Source organism: Mandrillus leucophaeus, unplaced genomic scaffold (assembly GCF_000951045.1).
Source record: "Mandrillus leucophaeus isolate KB7577 unplaced genomic scaffold, Mleu.le_1.0 Scaffold1, whole genome shotgun sequence".
Classification (NCBI taxonomy): Eukaryota; Metazoa; Chordata; class Mammalia; order Primates; family Cercopithecidae; genus Mandrillus; species Mandrillus leucophaeus.
Window position 1 is genome coordinate 15347644 of NW_012098097.1, and position 18641 is coordinate 15366284.

At 64.1% G+C, this 18641-nt stretch overlaps 2 protein-coding genes across 2 annotated transcripts in view; one reads left to right on the plus strand and one right to left on the minus strand.

Moving 5' to 3' along the window:
- TMEM105 (transmembrane protein 105) overlaps positions 1-7451 on the minus strand; it is a 136717-nt gene extending 129266 nt beyond the window's left edge. Inside the window, exon 1 of the mRNA XM_011968318.1 lies at positions 7351-7451. Coding sequence (XP_011823708.1) covers positions 7351-7451 — 101 coding nt within the window. The remainder of the gene's footprint in view (positions 1-7350) is intronic.
- A 286-nt stretch (positions 7452-7737) lies between these two features.
- Positions 7738-18641, plus strand: part of BAHCC1 (BAH domain and coiled-coil containing 1) — a 52843-nt gene continuing 41939 nt past the window's right edge. Inside the window, exons 1-2 of the mRNA XM_011968425.1 lie at positions 7738-7768; positions 8721-8900. Coding sequence (XP_011823815.1) covers positions 7738-7768; positions 8721-8900 — 211 coding nt within the window. The remainder of the gene's footprint in view (positions 7769-8720; positions 8901-18641) is intronic.

An 18641-nucleotide genomic window follows, 5' to 3' on the forward strand; every position in this document is an offset into this window, starting at 1 on the left:
TGTGTCCATGAGGATGGGTGTATATGCGTGTGTGTGTGTGTCCATGAGGATGGGTGTATATGCGTGTGTGTGTGTGTCCATGAGGATGGGTGTATGCACGTGTGCATGTCCACAAGGATGGGTCAACATGCAGGAGGGTGAGAGCCTGCCCCCCGGCCACCCCGAGCCTGCACCTGCCTCTGCCCACCCTTCTTCAGCTGCTCTGGTATGGAGCCTGTGTCATTGATGTCGCCCGTGTGGGCCAGGTGGCAGGAGTTAGGAGCACACTCCCAGCCGCGGCTGTGGCTAGTCCACTGGAGGATGGGAGGGGCCGGCCAGCAAGGCCACATGGCTGTATGGACACGGGGCCAAGAGCACTAGAGTCTCCCTACAGCCCGGCTCTGTTGGGGCTCATCTGTGGCTGGTATGTCCGGGCAGGCCCTGGGTCCCCATCCGTTGCCCTGTGTCCCCTCCACGTCCAGAGCTAGAGTGGACACGTCCTGGGTCAGGGCAGGGGGCGGGGGCCCCAGTTGAGAGGCCGGAGTGCAGGAGGGCAGGGTGGGTGTCCACACGGTCTCCCTTGCTCTGCGGGGACCTGTGGGCCAGGGTGGATACCTGGGCTGGAGTGTGCGTGCGTGTGCCCCTGACATCTTCACCGGCGTGTCCGTCTCCCGCAACTGGCTCTCTCAAGATGGTGGAATGGGGCGTGTTCGGTTTGGGGCGGGGAGACTCATCCAGCTGTGGTGGGGGGTCGGCGAGGGAGTGGCGCTGACCACCCTGAATGCCTTCCCACGCCCCTGGCCAGCCGCCCCACGGCCTTCCAGAGTGTCTTGGGGGCAAGGGGAGGTCCTGGCCACCTGCCCGCCCAGGAGAGCGGCTGAGAGACATGGGAGAAGGTGTGAAGAACTGTAGAAGCAGAGAGGGAGCCAGCCTGCGCCCCGCCCTCAGCCCCCACCATGGCTGCTCTGAGTCACTTGGCCCAGAGCTCTTGGGGGAGGGAGACCGAGGAGGGACCCCGTGGGGAGCATCGGCCACCCCTACCCCGCCCTAGCCAAAAAGCTAAATTTACCCCTTTAATAAGAACCAGACTTATATCGGATTTTCCTTTTCTTTTATTAGTTCTGGGCTGTCGGTGGCTGAGCCCATCCTCTGTCATCGTCGGCTCCCGGCCGTTTCCACGCTGGTTGGGTTGGGTACACAGAAACCACAGAGTTTTCCTATTAAGGCCTGAGAGATGCTGCCTCTGGGCCAGTGCAGGCTTCTGGAAGGTTCTCCTGAGCGAGCTGAGGGGCTTCCCGGGTGACGTGCTCCTATTCCTGGGCGGGCGCCCCTCCCACAGGCTGCTCCAGATCCTGGGCTGAGCCCATGGCTGCGTGCTCTTGGCCTTCCCTCCAGCCTCTCCCTCGCTGCCCCCACGCTGGTTCCTGTCCTTTTGTGCCCCATTTCTTCTCTGTTACTCCTTTCTCCCTGTGCCCGCCTCAGTCTCCACTTGTCTAGCCTCCTTCATGGAGCCGTGGGTGGGTGGGGAGGTTTGGTGACCCCAGGGGGCCAAGGCACCCTCAGACACTTCCAGGCTGTGGGGGCAGAAGAGGCAACGCTAGGCAGGGCAGGCCCCGTGTCCCGCCAGGCATGGAGGGAGCCGTGCTGGACAGATGGACATCTGGTGGCAGCAGGTGTGCAGTCGGGACAGAGGGCCGCCCCGGATCTGGACAGTTTGCGGGCCCTGGAGGGGGCTTCAGATTGGAGAGGACTCCAGGACAGCCGAAGGAACGCTGGGGCCTTCTTCTCCACCGCAGAGGGCAACTGGGCCTGGTCACATGACCTGCTGGCCGGCCCCAGAATCTACAAGACTCCGGGGGGCCACTTTAGGGTCTGTGGTCTCACTGCCCCAGGAGAGGCAGCTCAGAACTGAGCAGCTGTGCTGGGTGGGGGGCTGGCTCCTATGCAGCAGGGGACTGGGGGCTGGAGCTGCAACTTGGTGCAGATCTGAGGCCCCCTCCACCGCCAGTGGACCAGGACGTGCCCTGACCCAGGGCAGCTGTTCATCCCGGTGCCCCTTCCATGCCACCTTGTGCACAGCCGAGGCCAAGAGCCTTTGCCAAGGTTCAGGCCAGTAAGGGGATAAGCCTGGTGGAGGCCTGAGCCCTGGGAAGCAGCATCTTTGAAGACTTGCCCAGCTATGTGGCTCCCGTGCCCGAGAACAGAGTCTGCCAAGGTGTGCATACCCACAGACGTGTGTGTGTGTGTGTGTGTGTATAGCCACTCATCCCAGACATGCGAGCACAGTCAGATCTTGTGTTCATATCCATAGTCACATGCACATGCCCAGAGACAGGTTTGCACACTCAGACACACCCCGTGAGTCTCACACACACTCCCTGCCCTGCCTCCGTGCAGGTGTGAGCGTGCACAAGTGTGGGGTGCACAAGTGTGAGCGTGCACAAGTGTGAGGTGCACCCCACGTCTTCTCCAGTTTGGGCCACTAGTGATTGCAGCCAGGGTGGGGGAAGCATCACTGGGTTGTATCTGGGGGTTGAGCCTGCAAACACCTGCACAGCCAGCGTGCACCTGCCTGTCTCCTAGCCACATCTGCACACCTGGGGTGGCATGTGGCTGGGCCTCTAGCCCCTGCCACAGCAGCTTCTGGTCTCCTGGTGTGGGTGGCGGTCCCAGAGTGGCCTCTCACCCCAAGGCAGGGCCTGGTCTCCCCACCCCTGTCCCTCACTCCTCTTCCTTGGCAGCCAAATGGTCAGATGCTACACCCCTGCCTCCAAGCAGGCTGCACCTCCCCTCTGCATCCACCAGGAACCTGTGCAGTGTGGCTTCCTCCCCCGCCTTTCCCGGAATGAGGAATGTGGGGCAGGGCCAGCAGCGGGGCTGCTCCTCCTTCCTGCCTCCCCTCCCCTCCTGCGCAGCTCCCTTGGGAGCCTGGCTCGTGGGAAGGGTGCTTGAGACCGCCCATCACTCCATTCCCAGCCACTCCTGGTGTCTTGGGGGAGACCAAGGGACAGCCCCAGGGGAGCCTGGTGTCCCCCGCCTGGGCGGGCCCTGTCGGGGGCGGGGAAGGTGTGGAGCGGAAGCCAGTGCTGAGGGAAGAGGGGAGCCTGAGCGGGTGTGGGTCGGGGGTGGGAGCTGGCGCAGGCGGCGGGTGCAGCCGCCAGACTCGGAGCTGGGGAGGCCCATGCCAGCAGCCCGGCAGCTGGGCTTCCGGAAACAGCGGGAGCCGGGAGCCTGGGAAGGGCCTCGCTCCTTCTCTGGAGCTGCCGCCATCTCAGCGAGGCTTTTTTTTTTTTTTTTACAACCCATTTCACAGTTTCCAGAAAAGGAGGCTGTCTCGGCGGCTCACTTAACTCAAAACAAATGCTCGTTCTGCCGGCTCCGCGCCCGCCTCTCCCAGCTCCCAGGCCCTGCCGTCCTCTTGTTCCGTCTGTCTTCAGTCTGGTGCCACAGGCAGAGCAGGGTCAGCCTGGCAGGAGAGTGGGGTGGGGCACAGTGGGCACCTGGCCATCCGGTTGCCCAGGCCCAGCCTCTGGTGTGTGGGTCCTCGGGAACCCTGGATGGGGGCTGCTGGACCGACCCTTACGGAGGGAGTGGCTCGCCGGGGAGTCCTGGGCTCCAGGGCCCCAGCATGCTCTGTGCCCCTCGGACTGCCCAGCATGTGCTCCCTTTCTTGGCCATCCATGGCAGGGAGCCTGGCAGACAGGTTGGCAGGAGGTAGGCCAGCTCCCATCGGCGTCCTGGCCACTTAGGGCCACCTCTGCTGCAAGCCCATGTGGCCAGCTCTCACCTATTTTGTGCCAGCCTCCTCATACAGCAGCCCTGGGCCGGGGCCGGGCTCAGTGGGCATCGAGACTCCAGCCCAGCTGTTGTGCAGCTGTTCCCCAGTCCTCCCGCTGCTGGGCCGCCCTGGGACAGCAGGTTCAGGCACAGCCTGCCTCCCTGTCTAGTTGGCTGGACCTTGGGCGCCAGGTCAGACCGGCCTCCCAGGGATGGGGCTGTGCCCGAAGACCTGAGCCACCTGGGGGTGGCCACAGCCCTCTGGGCATTGCTGTCTCCCGAAACTGTTTCCTCAGCTAGCCGGGCGTCCAAACCAGGCCTCTGCAGCATCTTGGGCAGAGCTGAGGTGGCCCTGGAGCTGGGGCCAGAGCCTAGTCCAGATCTAGAGTTGCAAACCCGGCCTGGGCTGGCTGGGCAGTGGGGGCAGCCAGCTGGACGCCAATGTGCAGTCCTCGGTGGCCCCGCTGACACCGCATCCAGCTTCCTGGTCCCTTCCCCAGGAACATCCAAACTTGTGCTGCATCTCTGTGATGAGAGCTGATGGGAAGCCTGGCAGAGCGGCCCCAGGCAGGCTCTGTGCGGGGCCAGGGCACCCTGACCGTGCACGCAGGTGGGGACAGGCCATGTTCAGCCCCCAGCAGAGCACTTGGGGCTATGGGCCTGGACCAGCAACTTGGACTCGGTCATGCTCCATCTCTTACCAGCCCCATGGCGGGCCCACAACTGACCTTGGGAGCATGGTGGCACTAGGTCACATGAGTCTAAAGCCCCAGGCGAGGAAGGTGCCACTGCAGGCAGTGCCAGGATGGGGCACTTGGCCTGAGGAGGCCTAGGTCAAGACCGGCCCCCAGCTGCCTCCTCCTGGGCTGGTAACCACAGCACTTGGTAGACAGGGACTTTGCCAAGAGGAAAGAACCCTCAGCCCAGTTCCTGGCTGACCTTGTCCCACGCGGTCTGGCCCTGGCTGGAGCCCAGGCTACACTCGGCTCCCAGGCAGCTGAGGCCCAGGCTCTGTCTGGGGTTGGCCACTGGTCGGCAGGCGGGGGCTGGGGAGGTGGCAGCCTGGTCTGCCTGTGGCTCTGCCGGCCAGTCACAGTGCCATCCCCAAACACGTGGAGGTGGGGGTGACAGTAGAGGTGTGATGCTCTGTCCTGGGGTTTCCTGGACTCCTCAGGAGCTGGGTGGAATAGGGAAGGCCTCAGGTGGCCAGCAGTCCCATCCCCCACACTCACGGGGGTCACCACAGTAGTGACCACCTGGCAGGGCCTGCAGAATCTGCTTCCAAGTTTCAAGCCAAGGCCTGGGCCATGGGGGAGAAATCCTCCCTTTAGAGTAAGCATCTGAGCCCCCAGCCATGTGTAGGGCTCGTGCTCTTGGGGCAACGGGGATGCCGGGCAGAGGCTCCTCCCCTGCCTGGTCCCGTCTCCGAGGTGCTGGCCTGCTGAGCCGCCAGCGAGGACCCCTGGCAGCAGCTGCCGCCCGAGTCAGGATTTCCAGAAGCAAAAGAGGCCACCCCAGTCCCTTGTGGGGGATGGTAGGCCTCTCATGATAGGCTCAGTACCCAGGATGCCCGGGCATGGAATTGGGGTGCAGCATGCGACCCCGTGTGATCCCGGAGAAGTATGTATGCCGCTGTGCGCACAGTGGTCCTAGAATGCTCACGCGAGGGCTTCGGGGCAGGGGTCTTGGGTGACTCGGCTTCCTCTCTCGTGATTTTTTTTTTCTTGGAGGCGGAGTCCCACTCTGTCATCCAGGCTGGAGGGCAGTGGAACAATCTCGGCTCACTGCAACCCTCGCCTCCCAGATTGAAGTGATTCTCCCACCCTCAACCTCCCGAATAGCTGGGATTACAGGCGCGCACCACCATGTCCAGATAATTTCTGCATTTTTGTGGAGACGGGGTTTCACCATGTTGGTCAGGGTGATCTTGAACTCCTGACCTCAAGTGATCCACCACCTTGGCCTTCCAAAGTGCTGGGATTATAGGTGTGAGCCACCGTGTCTGGCCTCTCTTGTGCTTTATTACCTGAGCTTATTATGGTGAAAATACAAAGACATGATGTTTGTATGACAAGGAGACAGCAATCCAGCTGGCCCGTTTCCAGAATGAAAGGGAAAAGAGGTGAAAGAGACCCCCATGTCAGCGGCCCTGCCTGACTCTGGGCACAGAGTCAGGGGCCCCCAGCTTGGTGAGGCTGGTCAGGTGCAGGGAGGGTCTAGGCTGGAGCCCCCATCGGCTTCCCTCTCATTCCCCAGATTCTGGGGCTGGGGACCCTTCCTTAGTGGGCTCAGATAAGGCAGCACAGCAGGGTCCCCCAAGTCTGGAGACAGGCTGGTTGCCTACTGAGGGCCCCGTGGGACACCGGGGTGTGTCCCGCCCCCGCCTGACATGGTGTGGGAGAGCTCAAGGTACGGGGTTCTCAGGCCAGGATCCTGGAGAAATCCCTTCTCCAGACCCAACTTTTGGACTTAGTTGCTTCCCACCATCCCAGGGAGGAAGAGGCGGGAGGGACTTCCCCAGGAGGGTGTGGGGGTGGGAAGGCCTGGGGGACTCGAGGCGGGCCTGGGCGAGGCAGCGGCAAGCTTCCAACTCCGAGGGGAGCCCACACTCACCCCACAGGCATGCCCCAGTGTCCCCAAGCAGGGGAAGCCAGCACTTCCCTTCCCAACCCAGAGTCGCCTCCCTGGCCGCCGGGCCTGTGGTCTGGCCCTGGCCCATGGCAGTCCCAGCCCTGTGGTCCGGGAAGCCCCTGGCTCGCGGGCACCTTCGCCCCCTGCCCTGGGCCTGGACCTGGGCCTGCTCCTCAGTCCCTTGGGCCGGCTCTTCCTCTCCATCCGCCCACCCGCCGCAGAGGCCAGCTCACACCCCACGTCCCCCACCAGCACTCACAGACCCCTCCTCTGCTGCCACGACCGGGAGAGGCCCCTTGAGTCCACGTGGCTGCGTTCACACACGAGAGGGGAAGGGGCCTTGGGGGCCCTGGGCTGGGAACTGGCTCAGCACAGCAGGACCCTGCCAGGGCCCTGCAGGGCAGCCCCCGCCGCCCCCCTGGCCCCGCCGCCTCTGCTGAGTCACCTCATGTCTGGGAAGTTCCCAGGGCCAAGCCAGGCTGGATGAGGCATCAGAAATTCACAAATTCCCCCTGCCTCCCGGGCAGGGGGGCGGCTGTCCTGACTCACCTCGGGCTGGGCCCCTGCAGACCCCCACTGTCCCCACACTCAGCCTCATACCCCTCTTTCCTGAGGGGGCAGTGCCCCCGCCCTGGGTTCCTGGGATGGTCCCAGGCCAGGCTTGCCGCCCGTGGAATGGAGATGACAAGGTGCCAGGGTGCCTGGCTGGGGTGGGGGCCGCTCAGTGACAGCCTCAGACCACCCGCGGAGCAGCAGGGCCACCGTGTGCAGAAATCCGTGTGTGCTGGCCTCCGTGTGCAGGAGCTGGTAGTCACGGCAACCCTGGGAGGCTCCCTCGGGCTGGCCTCGGCCACTGGACTTGGGCAGACGGGGCCACGGCCAATGGGCCACAAGCGAGCATGCAGGCGGGTCAATGGGCCGGGAGGGCTGGGCTGGACGGGGCCTGGGGTCCTGGGGGCTCACCATTTCCCACACTCAGGCTGCCAGAGGAAGTGCAGGGTATCCTGGCAGTACCCAGGAAGGAGCCTCTCGCTGCCTCCACCTGACCCAGAGGTGAGCGCCATTCGCAGCTCTGTGCCAGCCCAGTTGGGGCCCAGCCCTAGGAACCCTGAAGGGATTTTAGAAGCAGATCTGTCCCCAGCACTGCCCTTCCTTCCTCTGTCCCCCACCCTCGGTCTTCCAGCTGGCTCAGTTTCTCTCTCCGCTCACCTGGGACTGGGGCATTTCTCTGTCTGACAAGTCAGTTTATTGGGTCTGGGTAGAGGGATGAAGACCCCACTCAGGAGAGAGAACAGCTCCTCCCAGTGCTGCCCGGAGGGGCCGAGACTGCGGGGCCCGTGGAGCTGACACATGGCCTATGGCTGGGGCCCCGCTGACCCTGGTGCCTCATGTGTCACCTTGGCCTTTTTTAGCAAGTTCGCCAGTGTCTAAGGGGCCTTGGAACTGCCCACCACTGTGGGCTGGGAGAGTCAGGGTGCTCTCCCTGTGAAGAGGAGGCCTATCCACAGGCCATGAAAGTTGATTTGGCACAGTACCCAGCACCTGGGTGGTAGTGGTGGTGACGATGATGGTGGTGGTGAGTGATGTGGTTATTGATGGTGATTGGTTATTGATGGCGATATGGTTGTTGGTGGTGGTAATTGATTGGTGATGGTGATGGTGATGTGGTTGTCATTGAATGTGGTTGGTGATGGTGGTGGATGATGTGGTTGGTTGTGCTGGTGGTGGGTGATGCGGTTGGTGGTAATGGTAGTGGTAATGTGTTTGGGGGCACGGTGGTGGAGGTGATGTGGTTGGTGATGATGATGTGGTTAGTGGTAATGTGGTTGGTGGTAACGTGGTTGGTGTGTTCTGATGGTGATGCGGTTGGGGTGGTGGTGATGATGTGGTTGGTGGTGGTGGGTGAGGTGGTAGTGATGTGGTTGGGGGTGATAGTGGTGGATGATGTGGTTGGGGGTGATAGTGGTGGATGATGTGGTTGGGGGTGATAGGGGTGGGTGATGTGGTTGGGGGTGATAGTGGTAGGTGATGTGGCTGGTGGTGGTGATGTGGTTGTAACAAAGATGACATTCTTGGGTTTTGCACCAGCAGGAGGGTGTCAGTACCGGGACACCTGAGGCACCAAAAGACTCAGGACTCTGAGTGTGGCTGTCAAAGGCCTATGTGGGTAGCCTTTCCCATCATCGGTTTCTTGGATATTGAAAGACAAAGACTCCAGGGGCGATGGGGGCCTGAGGGTCCCCCATGAAGAAGGGCTGGGCTGTTGCCCCTGCCCTGCCTCAGGCCACACCCTGGGAGCTGCCCCCAGACTCACTCTTGCCCTGTGTCCACAGCCAGCAGCCGCCTGATGGGAAGTTCTCCGGCCTCCTCTTTCATGGGCAGTTTCCTCTCCAGCAGCCTGGGCTCGGCAGCCTCCACGCACCCCAGCGGCCCCAGCTCCTCCCCCTCTGAGCAGGCCTACCGTGGCTCCCACCCCGCCACCTCCCAGATCTGGTTCTCCCACTCCCACGAAGGTAAGCTGGCAGACTGGGCTCTCGGCGACGCCCTGGTGGCCAAGAGACTGACCCTGGTGCCTGGGCCAGGGGCAGGTGAGGGGCTCCCACGAGGGCAGTGGGAACCTGGCCGGTGGACGTCGACAAGCAGGCTCTGGTGAGGCTGCCTCCCTGCCTAGGAAGCCCTGGGGGAAGTGGTGATTGGTTGGAAACAAGGGCGGCCTGTTCGGCAGTGGTCCTGACCAGATGTGTGCTCCAGATGGGCAGCAAGGGGGAACGGGGGAGCCAGGAGGGGCTCTGGGGAGCTGAGAAAATGTGGAGTACAGCTGGGCCGGCCGGGCTGGGCTCACCCTCACAGTGGCCGCGCCCCACTTCCCCAGATGCTAGGAGGTGGGCTCCGGATCTGCCAGCGGGGAGGGGAGGGGGCGGGGAGAGCTGTCAGTGCACACAGGCTGCCACCGTGGGGCCTGGCCCAGGACAAAGAGTTCCTCCCAGGCCACCTGCCTCCCCATGGGACACAGCCCTGGGCACACAGTAGGCACCTCACGAATACTGGCTACTCTCAGGCTGCCTGGCCAGCAGGAGGCCCCTGGAGGCCCCCCTGGCCTTTCCCTGGCAGGGCACCCCTGCCCGGATCCCCTTGCTTGCTCAGACCCCTTGCCCTGCAGCCTAGGCGGCGGCCCTGGGCCCCTATGTCCCTGGGCCCACAGTTGCTGGTATTCCCTTGGCTACCCCAACCCTGCAGTGTGGGAAGGGTTAAGCTCCCCCCGCCCCCTGCGGCTGGCACGCAGAGAGGTAATTGCAGTTGGCAGCGGGCACACAGGGCTCTCTGCTCCTGGCACCCGGCACTGCCGTAACTCAATGACTGCTGAGCGGCGGGCGTCGTGTTTACAGAGCGCTGCGGACCCACACACCACGCCACCGCCCCGTTCCAGGCAGGGAGATTAGCACCCGGCACTGCTGGAAGCAGAGAAACCTCTCTTTGTGCAACAAGAAAGGGGCTGTTTTCCAAGCAGAACAGGTGACGAGTGAGGGGCAGTTGCTGAAATAATCTGGGCTTTCGGCGCAGGGCGCACATGTTGGGCAGGCGACAAGGAACAGCCTCTTCCTGGGTGCAGGGGAGGCCGCTACCTTGGGATGCCGTGGGCAGCATGGGGTCCTCGGTCCAGACTCCCCTGCCCAGACTCCCCTGCCCCTTCCTCCCACCCCTGCACTCCTAGCGGCCTCCTGGAGGGGAGACCAGGCTGGCCATGGCTCCTGGGCTGGCTGTGGGGGCCCCGCCTTCCTGGCTCATACCCCCCACCCCGCCTCAGCCTTCTGTGTCTGTGGGCAAACGCCCCCGCCAGCCACAGCATCTGGCTCCCAGGATGTCTTCGGGAGGGAGGAGGGTGGCCTGGCATGGGGGGAGCAGGAAGGCGACGCCTGCGGCAGCCGTGGTAAACCCCCCCACAACAGACGCAACGGCCGCTGCCTGGCCCTGGCCCAGCCACAGGTGCACAGATCCACCTAGGACCGCTGACTTGGTTTCCCCTCCTGGCAGTGGTGGCCCCTAGTCAGGGCCCAGAAGCGGCACGAACCCACCCCCAGTGTTCTCTGCACCAGGAGAGAGCTCCTATTCCACTCCCTCTGCCCACCCTGGGGGACCCCAGCAGCAAGGAGGGCCGTTTGTGGGTAGCACCACCTGCCTTGGAGCCCCCGTCCCGCCCCTCTGGGGGCTGCTCAGAGGGTGGGTGTGCGGTGGCCCACAGGCAGACAGCACCCACAACGGCCTCTAGACACTCACTTCCCCTAGTGCCAACGGCTGCCTGGGCGGAGCTGACCACATCCCACCCCGGGGACCCCACCACCTTTCAGCCCCTCACGTGGGGCCCAGCATCAGCGGGTTCCATCTGCTCCCGAGCCCCTGGGAGTCCCCCTGGCTGGGTGGGAGACCAGTGTCCTGCCACAAGGGTCAACATGAGCCCCTGGCATCTGGGTTTCTGAGCCCCTTCTGTCTGCGTCCCAGGGAAGTAGCTCCTCCAGGCAGGGGTGGCCTGAGCAGGAGGAGAGGACTGTACCCACAGTGGCCCTGGCTGTGTCACACCGAGGAGGTTCACCTGTCTAGCCTGCTGGGCACCTGGCACCCTGGCTGGGCGAGATGCATCTCCCGCCATCCGTGTCAGGTTGGGGCGGGCATGTGTGCGGGACAGTGGACTGGGTGGACCAGCACAGGTGGAGGCAGGACAAGAGAACGCAGGACGTAGCCTCTGAGCCGCCCGCCTGGGCCCCAGAACGCGGGGCCCACCCGGGGCTGAGGACGGGTGTGGGTGCCCCCGAGGGTGGCAGAGCCTCCAAGGCCACACACCTGTGAGGCCTCTGCTCCGGCTTGCTGTCCCCTGCGCTGCCTTCAGTTCAGTTGCCCCACCCCCCGGGATCCCCTTCCCTCCCTGCAGGGGTTCCCTGCCACGCAGCCGTGCTCCCCGACAGACCACATGGAGCTGCCGCACTGTGAGCTGAGCGGCAGAGGCCAGGGCGGGCGGGCCAGGGTGAGAGGCTGGCTGGCTGCCCGGGCAGCATGCCTGGCTGCTAGTTTGACAGGGTGCCAGCTGGCTCCCCGTGCGCAGGGCCTGTTTCTCTGCCGTGTGTGTTCATGGGGGAAGGGGAGCGAGGTGGGCGGGGGGCACGCGACTCGGCTGGAGGGGGGGCGCCAGCAGGCACAGCGGGCTGCCTGGGCGGTCGGTCTTGCCCACGTATCCTTCCAGTGGCCCAGGATGGGCAGGAGGCAAGTGCCCCGCCAGGCCAGCTTGCCACCCCCTCCCCAGCCCAGGGCTTTCGTTGACGGCAGGGAGGCCAGGATGGGGCAAGCCAGCAGAAACCCAGGTTGGGGTAGCCCCAGGAACCCCCCGACGCCAGGCAGGGCCTCCTCTCTCCCCATCTGCAGGGCAGCCCCTGGAGCGGTCCAGGGCTTCCTGCTTCCCTGGGGGAGCAGCCGGGGGTGCAGCAGAGGCAGCCTGGAGCTGGAGGAGCCGCCTGAAACATCTGGCCGGTTCAGCTCCCCCCAGCCCGCAGCTCACACGAGGCTTGGGCTCCCGCCAGCGGTGGGCCTCCCTGGGGCTTTGGGTGGGGGGGGCTTTGGGTGGGGTGGGCAGCGGAACTGGCCAGGAGCAGAGGTGAGCTTCTGTCGGCCAGCCTGTCCTGGGTGGGTGAGAGCGGGGGTGGAGGCACGCACAGCTGGTCCTATTGTCGGCAGGCCTGGTCCCCTCCCTCCCCACCGCGCCCCCCAGCTGCCGGGCCAGGACCACCCACAGGGCCAATGAAAGAGGATTCTGTTCCTGGGGGGCTCAGCTGGGAAGGGTGGGGGCAGGGGCTGCTGAGCCGCCCACTGAGGCCACTCGTGGTCTCTTGTGCCACCTGGGGGGAGCCATGGCGGCAACAGGCACACACATGCGCTGGCTGTCAGCCTGGCCAGCCTCTTGGTCAGAACCACGCCCCCCCCAGCGGCCACCTCTCACTGGGCCTGGCCAGCTCCCAGGGGTCTGGGGCTACGCATGTGGAGTGCTCCCTGCCGACAGAGCCCTGCAGCTTCCTACATCCTGCTGGCTGCCCCCCTGTCCCCTTCATCCCCTCTGAGGTCTCAGGATTCGCTGGTGCTGCTGGGAGTGAGCAGGAGCTGGGACCACATCTGTTTGAGGGACAGAGATCCCACCAGCCTCCACCCACCCTGAGTGCCCTCAGAAGTGCTGCAGCCCCAGCTCCATCCTTCCTGTGATGCCTGCCCGGGACCCGCCGCTTCCTCCCAGATCTCTCAGCAATTCCTTCCTCTCCTGGCCTCGGTTTCCTCAGTGGCTAAAACGGCCTCTTGACCTGTCCTCCACAGGCCCGCTGACCACCCCAGCACTGACGTTTCTACCTGGGCTCACTCCAGGCCCCCCACATCTATGCGGGGGAGGGGGAGCACTTGCCCTGCCCGGACCTGCTGTCCCCTCCCATGTGCGAGGGAGAGTTGGGCCAGTGAGGACAAGCTGGCTCCCCTGGGATGCAAGGGACAGCATGGGGGTCCCGGTGTGGGGATGGAGGGGACAGCGTGGGGATCCCAGCGTGGGGATGGGAGGACAGGGTGGGGATCCCGGCGTTGGGGTAGAAGGGCTCTGCCAGACTGGCTACCTCTGGCCAGCTTCTTGCAGCCAGAGGGCGGCCGCCCCGTCCAGGTCTGTGACCCTCCTCCAGCCAGCTTCTCGCAGCCAGAGGGCGGCTGCGATCATCCAAGCCTGTGATCCCTGCTCCGGAGGCATCCTGTGGCTTTCTGGAGCCAGCTCTCCCATACCCTCAGCCCCTCACCATGGCCTGCCCTGGCAAGCTGCCCTGCTCTCCTGTCCCCACTAGAGTCTACCCTCAGGCCCTGGCAGTTCCCGAACCCCAGCCCGCTAAGACTTTATGAGTGTCATGTTCACGGCCTGGCTGAGTGCTGCCAGTCACTGTTGAGGGCAGGGGTTTCATCTCATGGCCATGGTGATCAGCACCCAGGTCCTCACCTGGCGCAGGGCTGTATGGAGGTGGCTGGGGGAGACACAGGCCTGGGGAAGCCAGGGTAGGGGCATCCCAGGTGGTAGAACCTGAGCCCCAGGGAGGTTGGGGAGAGGTCCAACCCTAGTTTGGATACAGGGCCTGGTCCCTGCAGCTGCAGGGTTCCCAGGGCCAGCCCAGGCTCGAGGTTGGGCAGGATGACAACACTTCTGTCATGAGCCTGGCCCTGGGACGGCACCTGCCTCCCTCTGGCAACACCGCACAGCACAGTGGTGCTTGCGCCCATTTTACAGGTGAGGAAACTGAGGCTGAGGATTGTGTGTGACTGAGAGCCTGTCCTCTCACCCTCTCCCTGCCGTCTGACCTGCCGTGCTTTGGAGTGGGTGCCCCCTCCGCTCTCCAAGAGCTCCTGCTCTCCAAGAGCCAGGGACTTGGCCAGGGACTTGGGCTAGAGGCTGCTCTGGGACCTAGGAGGCTGCACCCAAGGCCCTGCCCACACCCAGGCACCGCAGGACAGGGCAGGACGGTGGTGGATGCGGCATGGGCCCCGCCATGTGCAGAGCAGGTGGGCAGCGCAGGGGTCTTCACAGACCCAGAGCTGCCTTAGCCTCGAGTTCACACGCCCAGCCTCAGTTTCTCCATCTGCCACACCAGTGAGAACAGCTGTCCAGGCCCCATGTGATATAGGCACAGAGAGCAACTTCCCTCCCGTGTCCGGCGGCGGCTGTCCACTGCTGGGGCCAGTGGCCTTGGTCACTGGGGGTGGGGTGCGACCTTCCTGGGCTGACATCCCTGGACCTGACCGGTGGGGGTGCAGCCCCTCCCGGCAGGTGCACCGTCCACTGTGTGCCTGTGTGTCGGGCTGGCTGGTGTTGTGTCTGTGGCCCGGGGGCTGTGACCTGTGTGTCAAGGATGCTGCCTGGAGAACGTGAGGAAGGTCCCGGTGGGCAGGTGGGAGGGAGTTCCCTGGCAGCCAGAGCTGCTGTCCAGGGTGCCAGCGAAGGCTGTGGGGGTCGTGAGGTTGCTTCTAGCTCCACACTCTGAGGATTGTCCATTACCTCCTGTGGTTTGAGGACGGCCCCAGCCTCGGACCCACGCTCCCTCCCATCCCTGGGCCCACCCTACCCCCAATCCCTGGGCCACCATCCCCCAACATCCCCAGGAAGGCTGTGCTCCTCCCTATGGAGTTGGTGCCTGGATCCTGGGCAGGCTGCTCGCTGCGTTTGTTCTAGAGGCTCCCATGGGAACCTGGCACCTGCCCCCGCTCTTAGCCTAGGAACAGACGGAGCTGGCCCGGCCTGCCCCTGAGGCAGCTGTGGGTCACCACTTGGGCCAGTTCCCTGCAGGCCTGTGGATGGGGAAGGGGCTGAGCTTCCCCAGCCTCAGGGAGCCCCAGGGATTGGGCAGTCCAGCTCCAAGAAGGAGTCTCCTGCCATGCCTCCCACCAACCACTCATGTCCCGGGAGCTGCATTTGAAACACAGCCTGGACGCCCAGGGGTCTGCCCACCTGGGGTGAGGGGCCTGTGTGTAGGAGCAAGGTGTTGGGCAGAGAGCAGACAGGACTAGGGAAGGGGCCGCTGGAAGGTTGTAAGCCCTTCCAGCCCTAGAGTGGGAGTGAGAACTGCCTGCAGCTGCAGTCATCACTAAGGCCCCTCCTGTGCCCAGGGCAGGCGTCATCAGCCCACCGAGGCCCCCGTGTGCCCAGGGCAGACGTCATCAGTCGACTACAGCGCTTTGTGTGCCGCATGCGGACAGGGTTTCAGAATCTGTGTCAGCCCAGCACTTGGGGACTGGCAGTCATCAGATAGACCCGTGCACTGCACCTGAAAGTCACTGACACCTGAGTGAAGGGGGTGTCCCCTGAAAAGCCAGTGCCGAGTTGCGGGCTGGTGGAGGCCAGGCTGAGCCTCATGCATGTGGCTGCATGGCAGGGAGGCAGGGATATCCTACGTGACGGGGGATGTATGGGGTCACAAGAAGAGCAGGGACCACTTGCCAGGCCAGGGGTCTCCCGGGACTCCCCTGGGGTTACTGTGGGAGGAGTAACAGGGGATTTGGCAGACTTGGCAGGAGATGGAGGGTTGTCTGCTTCTGAGCCCGGAGGATGGGCCCTTACTGGACGGTGGGCATTTGATACAGTCCCCAGAGCCTCCCACATTCCCCCAGGGCCTCCCAGGCTGGCTGCCCATGTGCAGATTTCAGGCCTGGGGCCACGTCCAGTTGGCTGCGTGACCCGCTGCCCGCCGGTCCAGGTGCGTGTAGGAGCCGAAGTGGTACCACCGTGGGAGACAGGTCGAGGCTCAGCTGTGGGAGGCCAGCGTGGCTGACGCAGGTGCCCAGTCCTTCCCCCAGGGAGGAGGCACTGCTGTTTGTCAGGATGGTGGGGTGTCCGCTGCAGAAGGTTTTGTCCTCAAAGGCGTGGGGGCTGGGGCAGGGTGCTTGAGGTACGCTTCGGCACCCCCAGAAGTTTGCTAAGCCTGCAGCATCCGGGCCCTGAGCTCCAAGGCCCCAAGTGGGGCTCCCTGGATGACCCTGCAGTGGGAAGTCCCCTGACCCTCCCCGGGTGATCTCAGTCTTTCTGCTGGCTGGCGTCCTCCCTCCTAGACCTGGCCATGAAGACACCCCACGTCCAGCATCCTGAGAGACCCAGGAGCAGCCCCCCGGTCTTCCACCACAGGAATGTTCCCTGGGGGGTGGGGTGTGGCCACCTCTCCAGTCTAGCAAGAGGAGGAAGGCGCAGGGCTGGCCTGGAGAGGGCAGGGCCTCGACGCGCTGGGCTGCTGGGAAACTGTGTCAGAATGCAGGAGGGATGAGGGAAATGAGGTGCCTAGAGTGGGGGTGCCCGGCAGGCAGCCAGGGCTGGTGTGAGCAGAGACACTGGGCCAGGCCCTGTGTGCCATGGGTGGGGGCTGCTTCTCCCTCCCCAGGGGTGAGAAGCCTCCAGGCTTCCCTTCTCCAGGTGGGCAGGAGGAGAGGAAGGGTCCCCTCACCCCTGGCTGCCCCCAGCCCCCATTTCTTGGCACTGTGCCCTCCCATTCTTCCGTCCTTCAGCCCTGCCCAGGGGCAGCCTTGACCCCCCCCGACTGCCCACTGTCTCTCCTGCCCACACCACAGGCCCCCTACCTGCAACCCTTGACCTCCCCAGACATGGTGAGCTCAGGCCTGGGGGAGGTTGGGAGGGGTTTGGGGATGTGGCCATTGTGCCCCCTGCCAAGCCCATGTGTGGCCTCCTGGCTTTACTCACCCATCAGGTACTTGTGACCTTGAGCCTCTGTCTCCTGCAGTCCATCCCATCACGGGACTGAGTTTGGAGGCTCTTGCCCGCCACAGTAGCAGGGGCAGGATGTGGGGACCTCGGTGTAACCCCCACTGCGCGCAGGGTTCTTCCCCACACTCTGCCAGGCTCTGAGGGCACCAGCAGCCTGAGTCCTGCCCGCCTCTCTGGGAGGTTCGTTTAGCCCAGGGCTTGCCCTTGTCTGCTGGGGTGATCATGAAAGCTCCCGTCTCAAAGGGGTGTGGGAAGGGGAGGTTCTGGGGCCCTGGCGTTCTAGCAGGAACTTGCAGTTGAGGACCTCTGGCTCTGGTCTCATGTGCCCTGAGGCCCTGCTGGCTGAGCCCTCTTGGTCTCTGGCCCTGGAGTGTCTCCTCCATGCCATCTGGGGCCTCTGCGGTCCCCCTGGAGCCCTCCCCAGGACCACCACCCCCACTCCTCAGTGGCAGCCCCTTCCAGGACGCCGGTGTGTCCCCGGCCCAGCCACAGCAGCCCTGCCTTCTGGCTTCTGGTCTCAAAACAGCTGCTCTGATTCATGAAAATCATTTTTTTATTTTCTTTTTCAGTTTTGAGAGTACAGTCTTGTTGGGAAAAAGAAAGGGGCTTTCTGTCGCTGGGCCAGGAGGACCTCTTCCCTTCCTCTCTCTGCCCCCTGCCCAAAGAGGACCCCACCCTGCCGGCTGGGCCTCTCCGGCACCCCAGCCCCTCCCTCTCTGCTCCCTGCCCCTGCATCCCATCTCCCCATTCCCTCCTCCTCCCCGCTCCCTAACTTACCCCCTGGGGCCTCAGAGGTGGGGACTGAGCAGGCAAGGATGGGGGCACCGGCCAGGCCTTTGGTCTTAGGGCCCTGACTAATGCTGCCCTGCTCCCCAGCCCAGGGGCCACCAGTCAAGGCCCAGCAGCTGAGGGACAAGCATAGCTGCCCACCCTCAGCTGCCCGCAGAGGGGACCGGCGGGAAGGAGCCCACTGCTCGGCCAGCTGAGTGCTGCTCCCCCCTGAGAGTGGATGGACTGGGGGACGGGGCTCCGTGCCTGGGAAACGGAGTCTGGGAAGGAGGAATTTACAGACTTCTGTTTACCAAAACGAGGCCTCGTAAAACATTTAACAGCAGCCAGTTAAAGGGGGACAGCTGCGGAGGTTTAGCCAGTGCCCCCCAAGGCCCTGCCCCTTGCCCTGCCACTCCCCTACCCCCGCCCCAGTTCGTTCCCACCCAGTCCCTCTCAGCTTTGGTCAAGTCTTCCTGGGGCAGAGTTCAGTCTGTTCAGTCTGGTAAACAGCTGCTCCAGAGGCAGATCCCACACAGACCAGGCCAGTCGGCCAGGCTCGAGCCTCAGCCCCGTGTCCCCAGCTGGAGGGCAGCTGCAGGGCCGCACCAGGGCCGGGGCGCCTTCCCCAGGTCCCCAGACTTGGCCTGGGATGTGTGGCCTCACAGGCAGATGGGACTTCGCCCTGTCAAGCAGGCTTCCGTGTCTCAGGACTTCCCAGAGCCTTCCCTGTGCTCATGCCCTGCACAAGACTCCAGGTGGGGTGGGTGTGGGGTGCGTGCTTGGAGCTGGTGACCCAGAGCTTGGGTTTCCTGGAGCATCTCCTGGGGCTCAAGCTCCACAGATTTCCCTGGGATCCACTGAGCCAGAGAAGATCGAACACTAGCTGGGTGGTGCCTGCCACTGCTGGGGGTCCCAGTGGGATTAGGGTGTGGGGTGCACCAGTTGGACTCGGGGGCCCATTTTCCAGGAAAGATTCAGAGCAGGAGTTTTAGAAGGTGAGGCCATGGCCGGGCGCAGTGGCTCACGCCTGTAATCCCAGCACTTTGAGAGGCCGAGGCAGGCAGATCACAAGGTCAGGAGATCCAGACCACGGTGAAACCTCATCTCTACTAAAAATACAAAAGAAAACTAGCCGGGCGCGGTGGCGGTGGCCTGTAGTCCCAGCTACTCAGGAGGCTGAGGCAGGAGAATGGCGTGAACCCGGGAGGCGGAGCTTGCA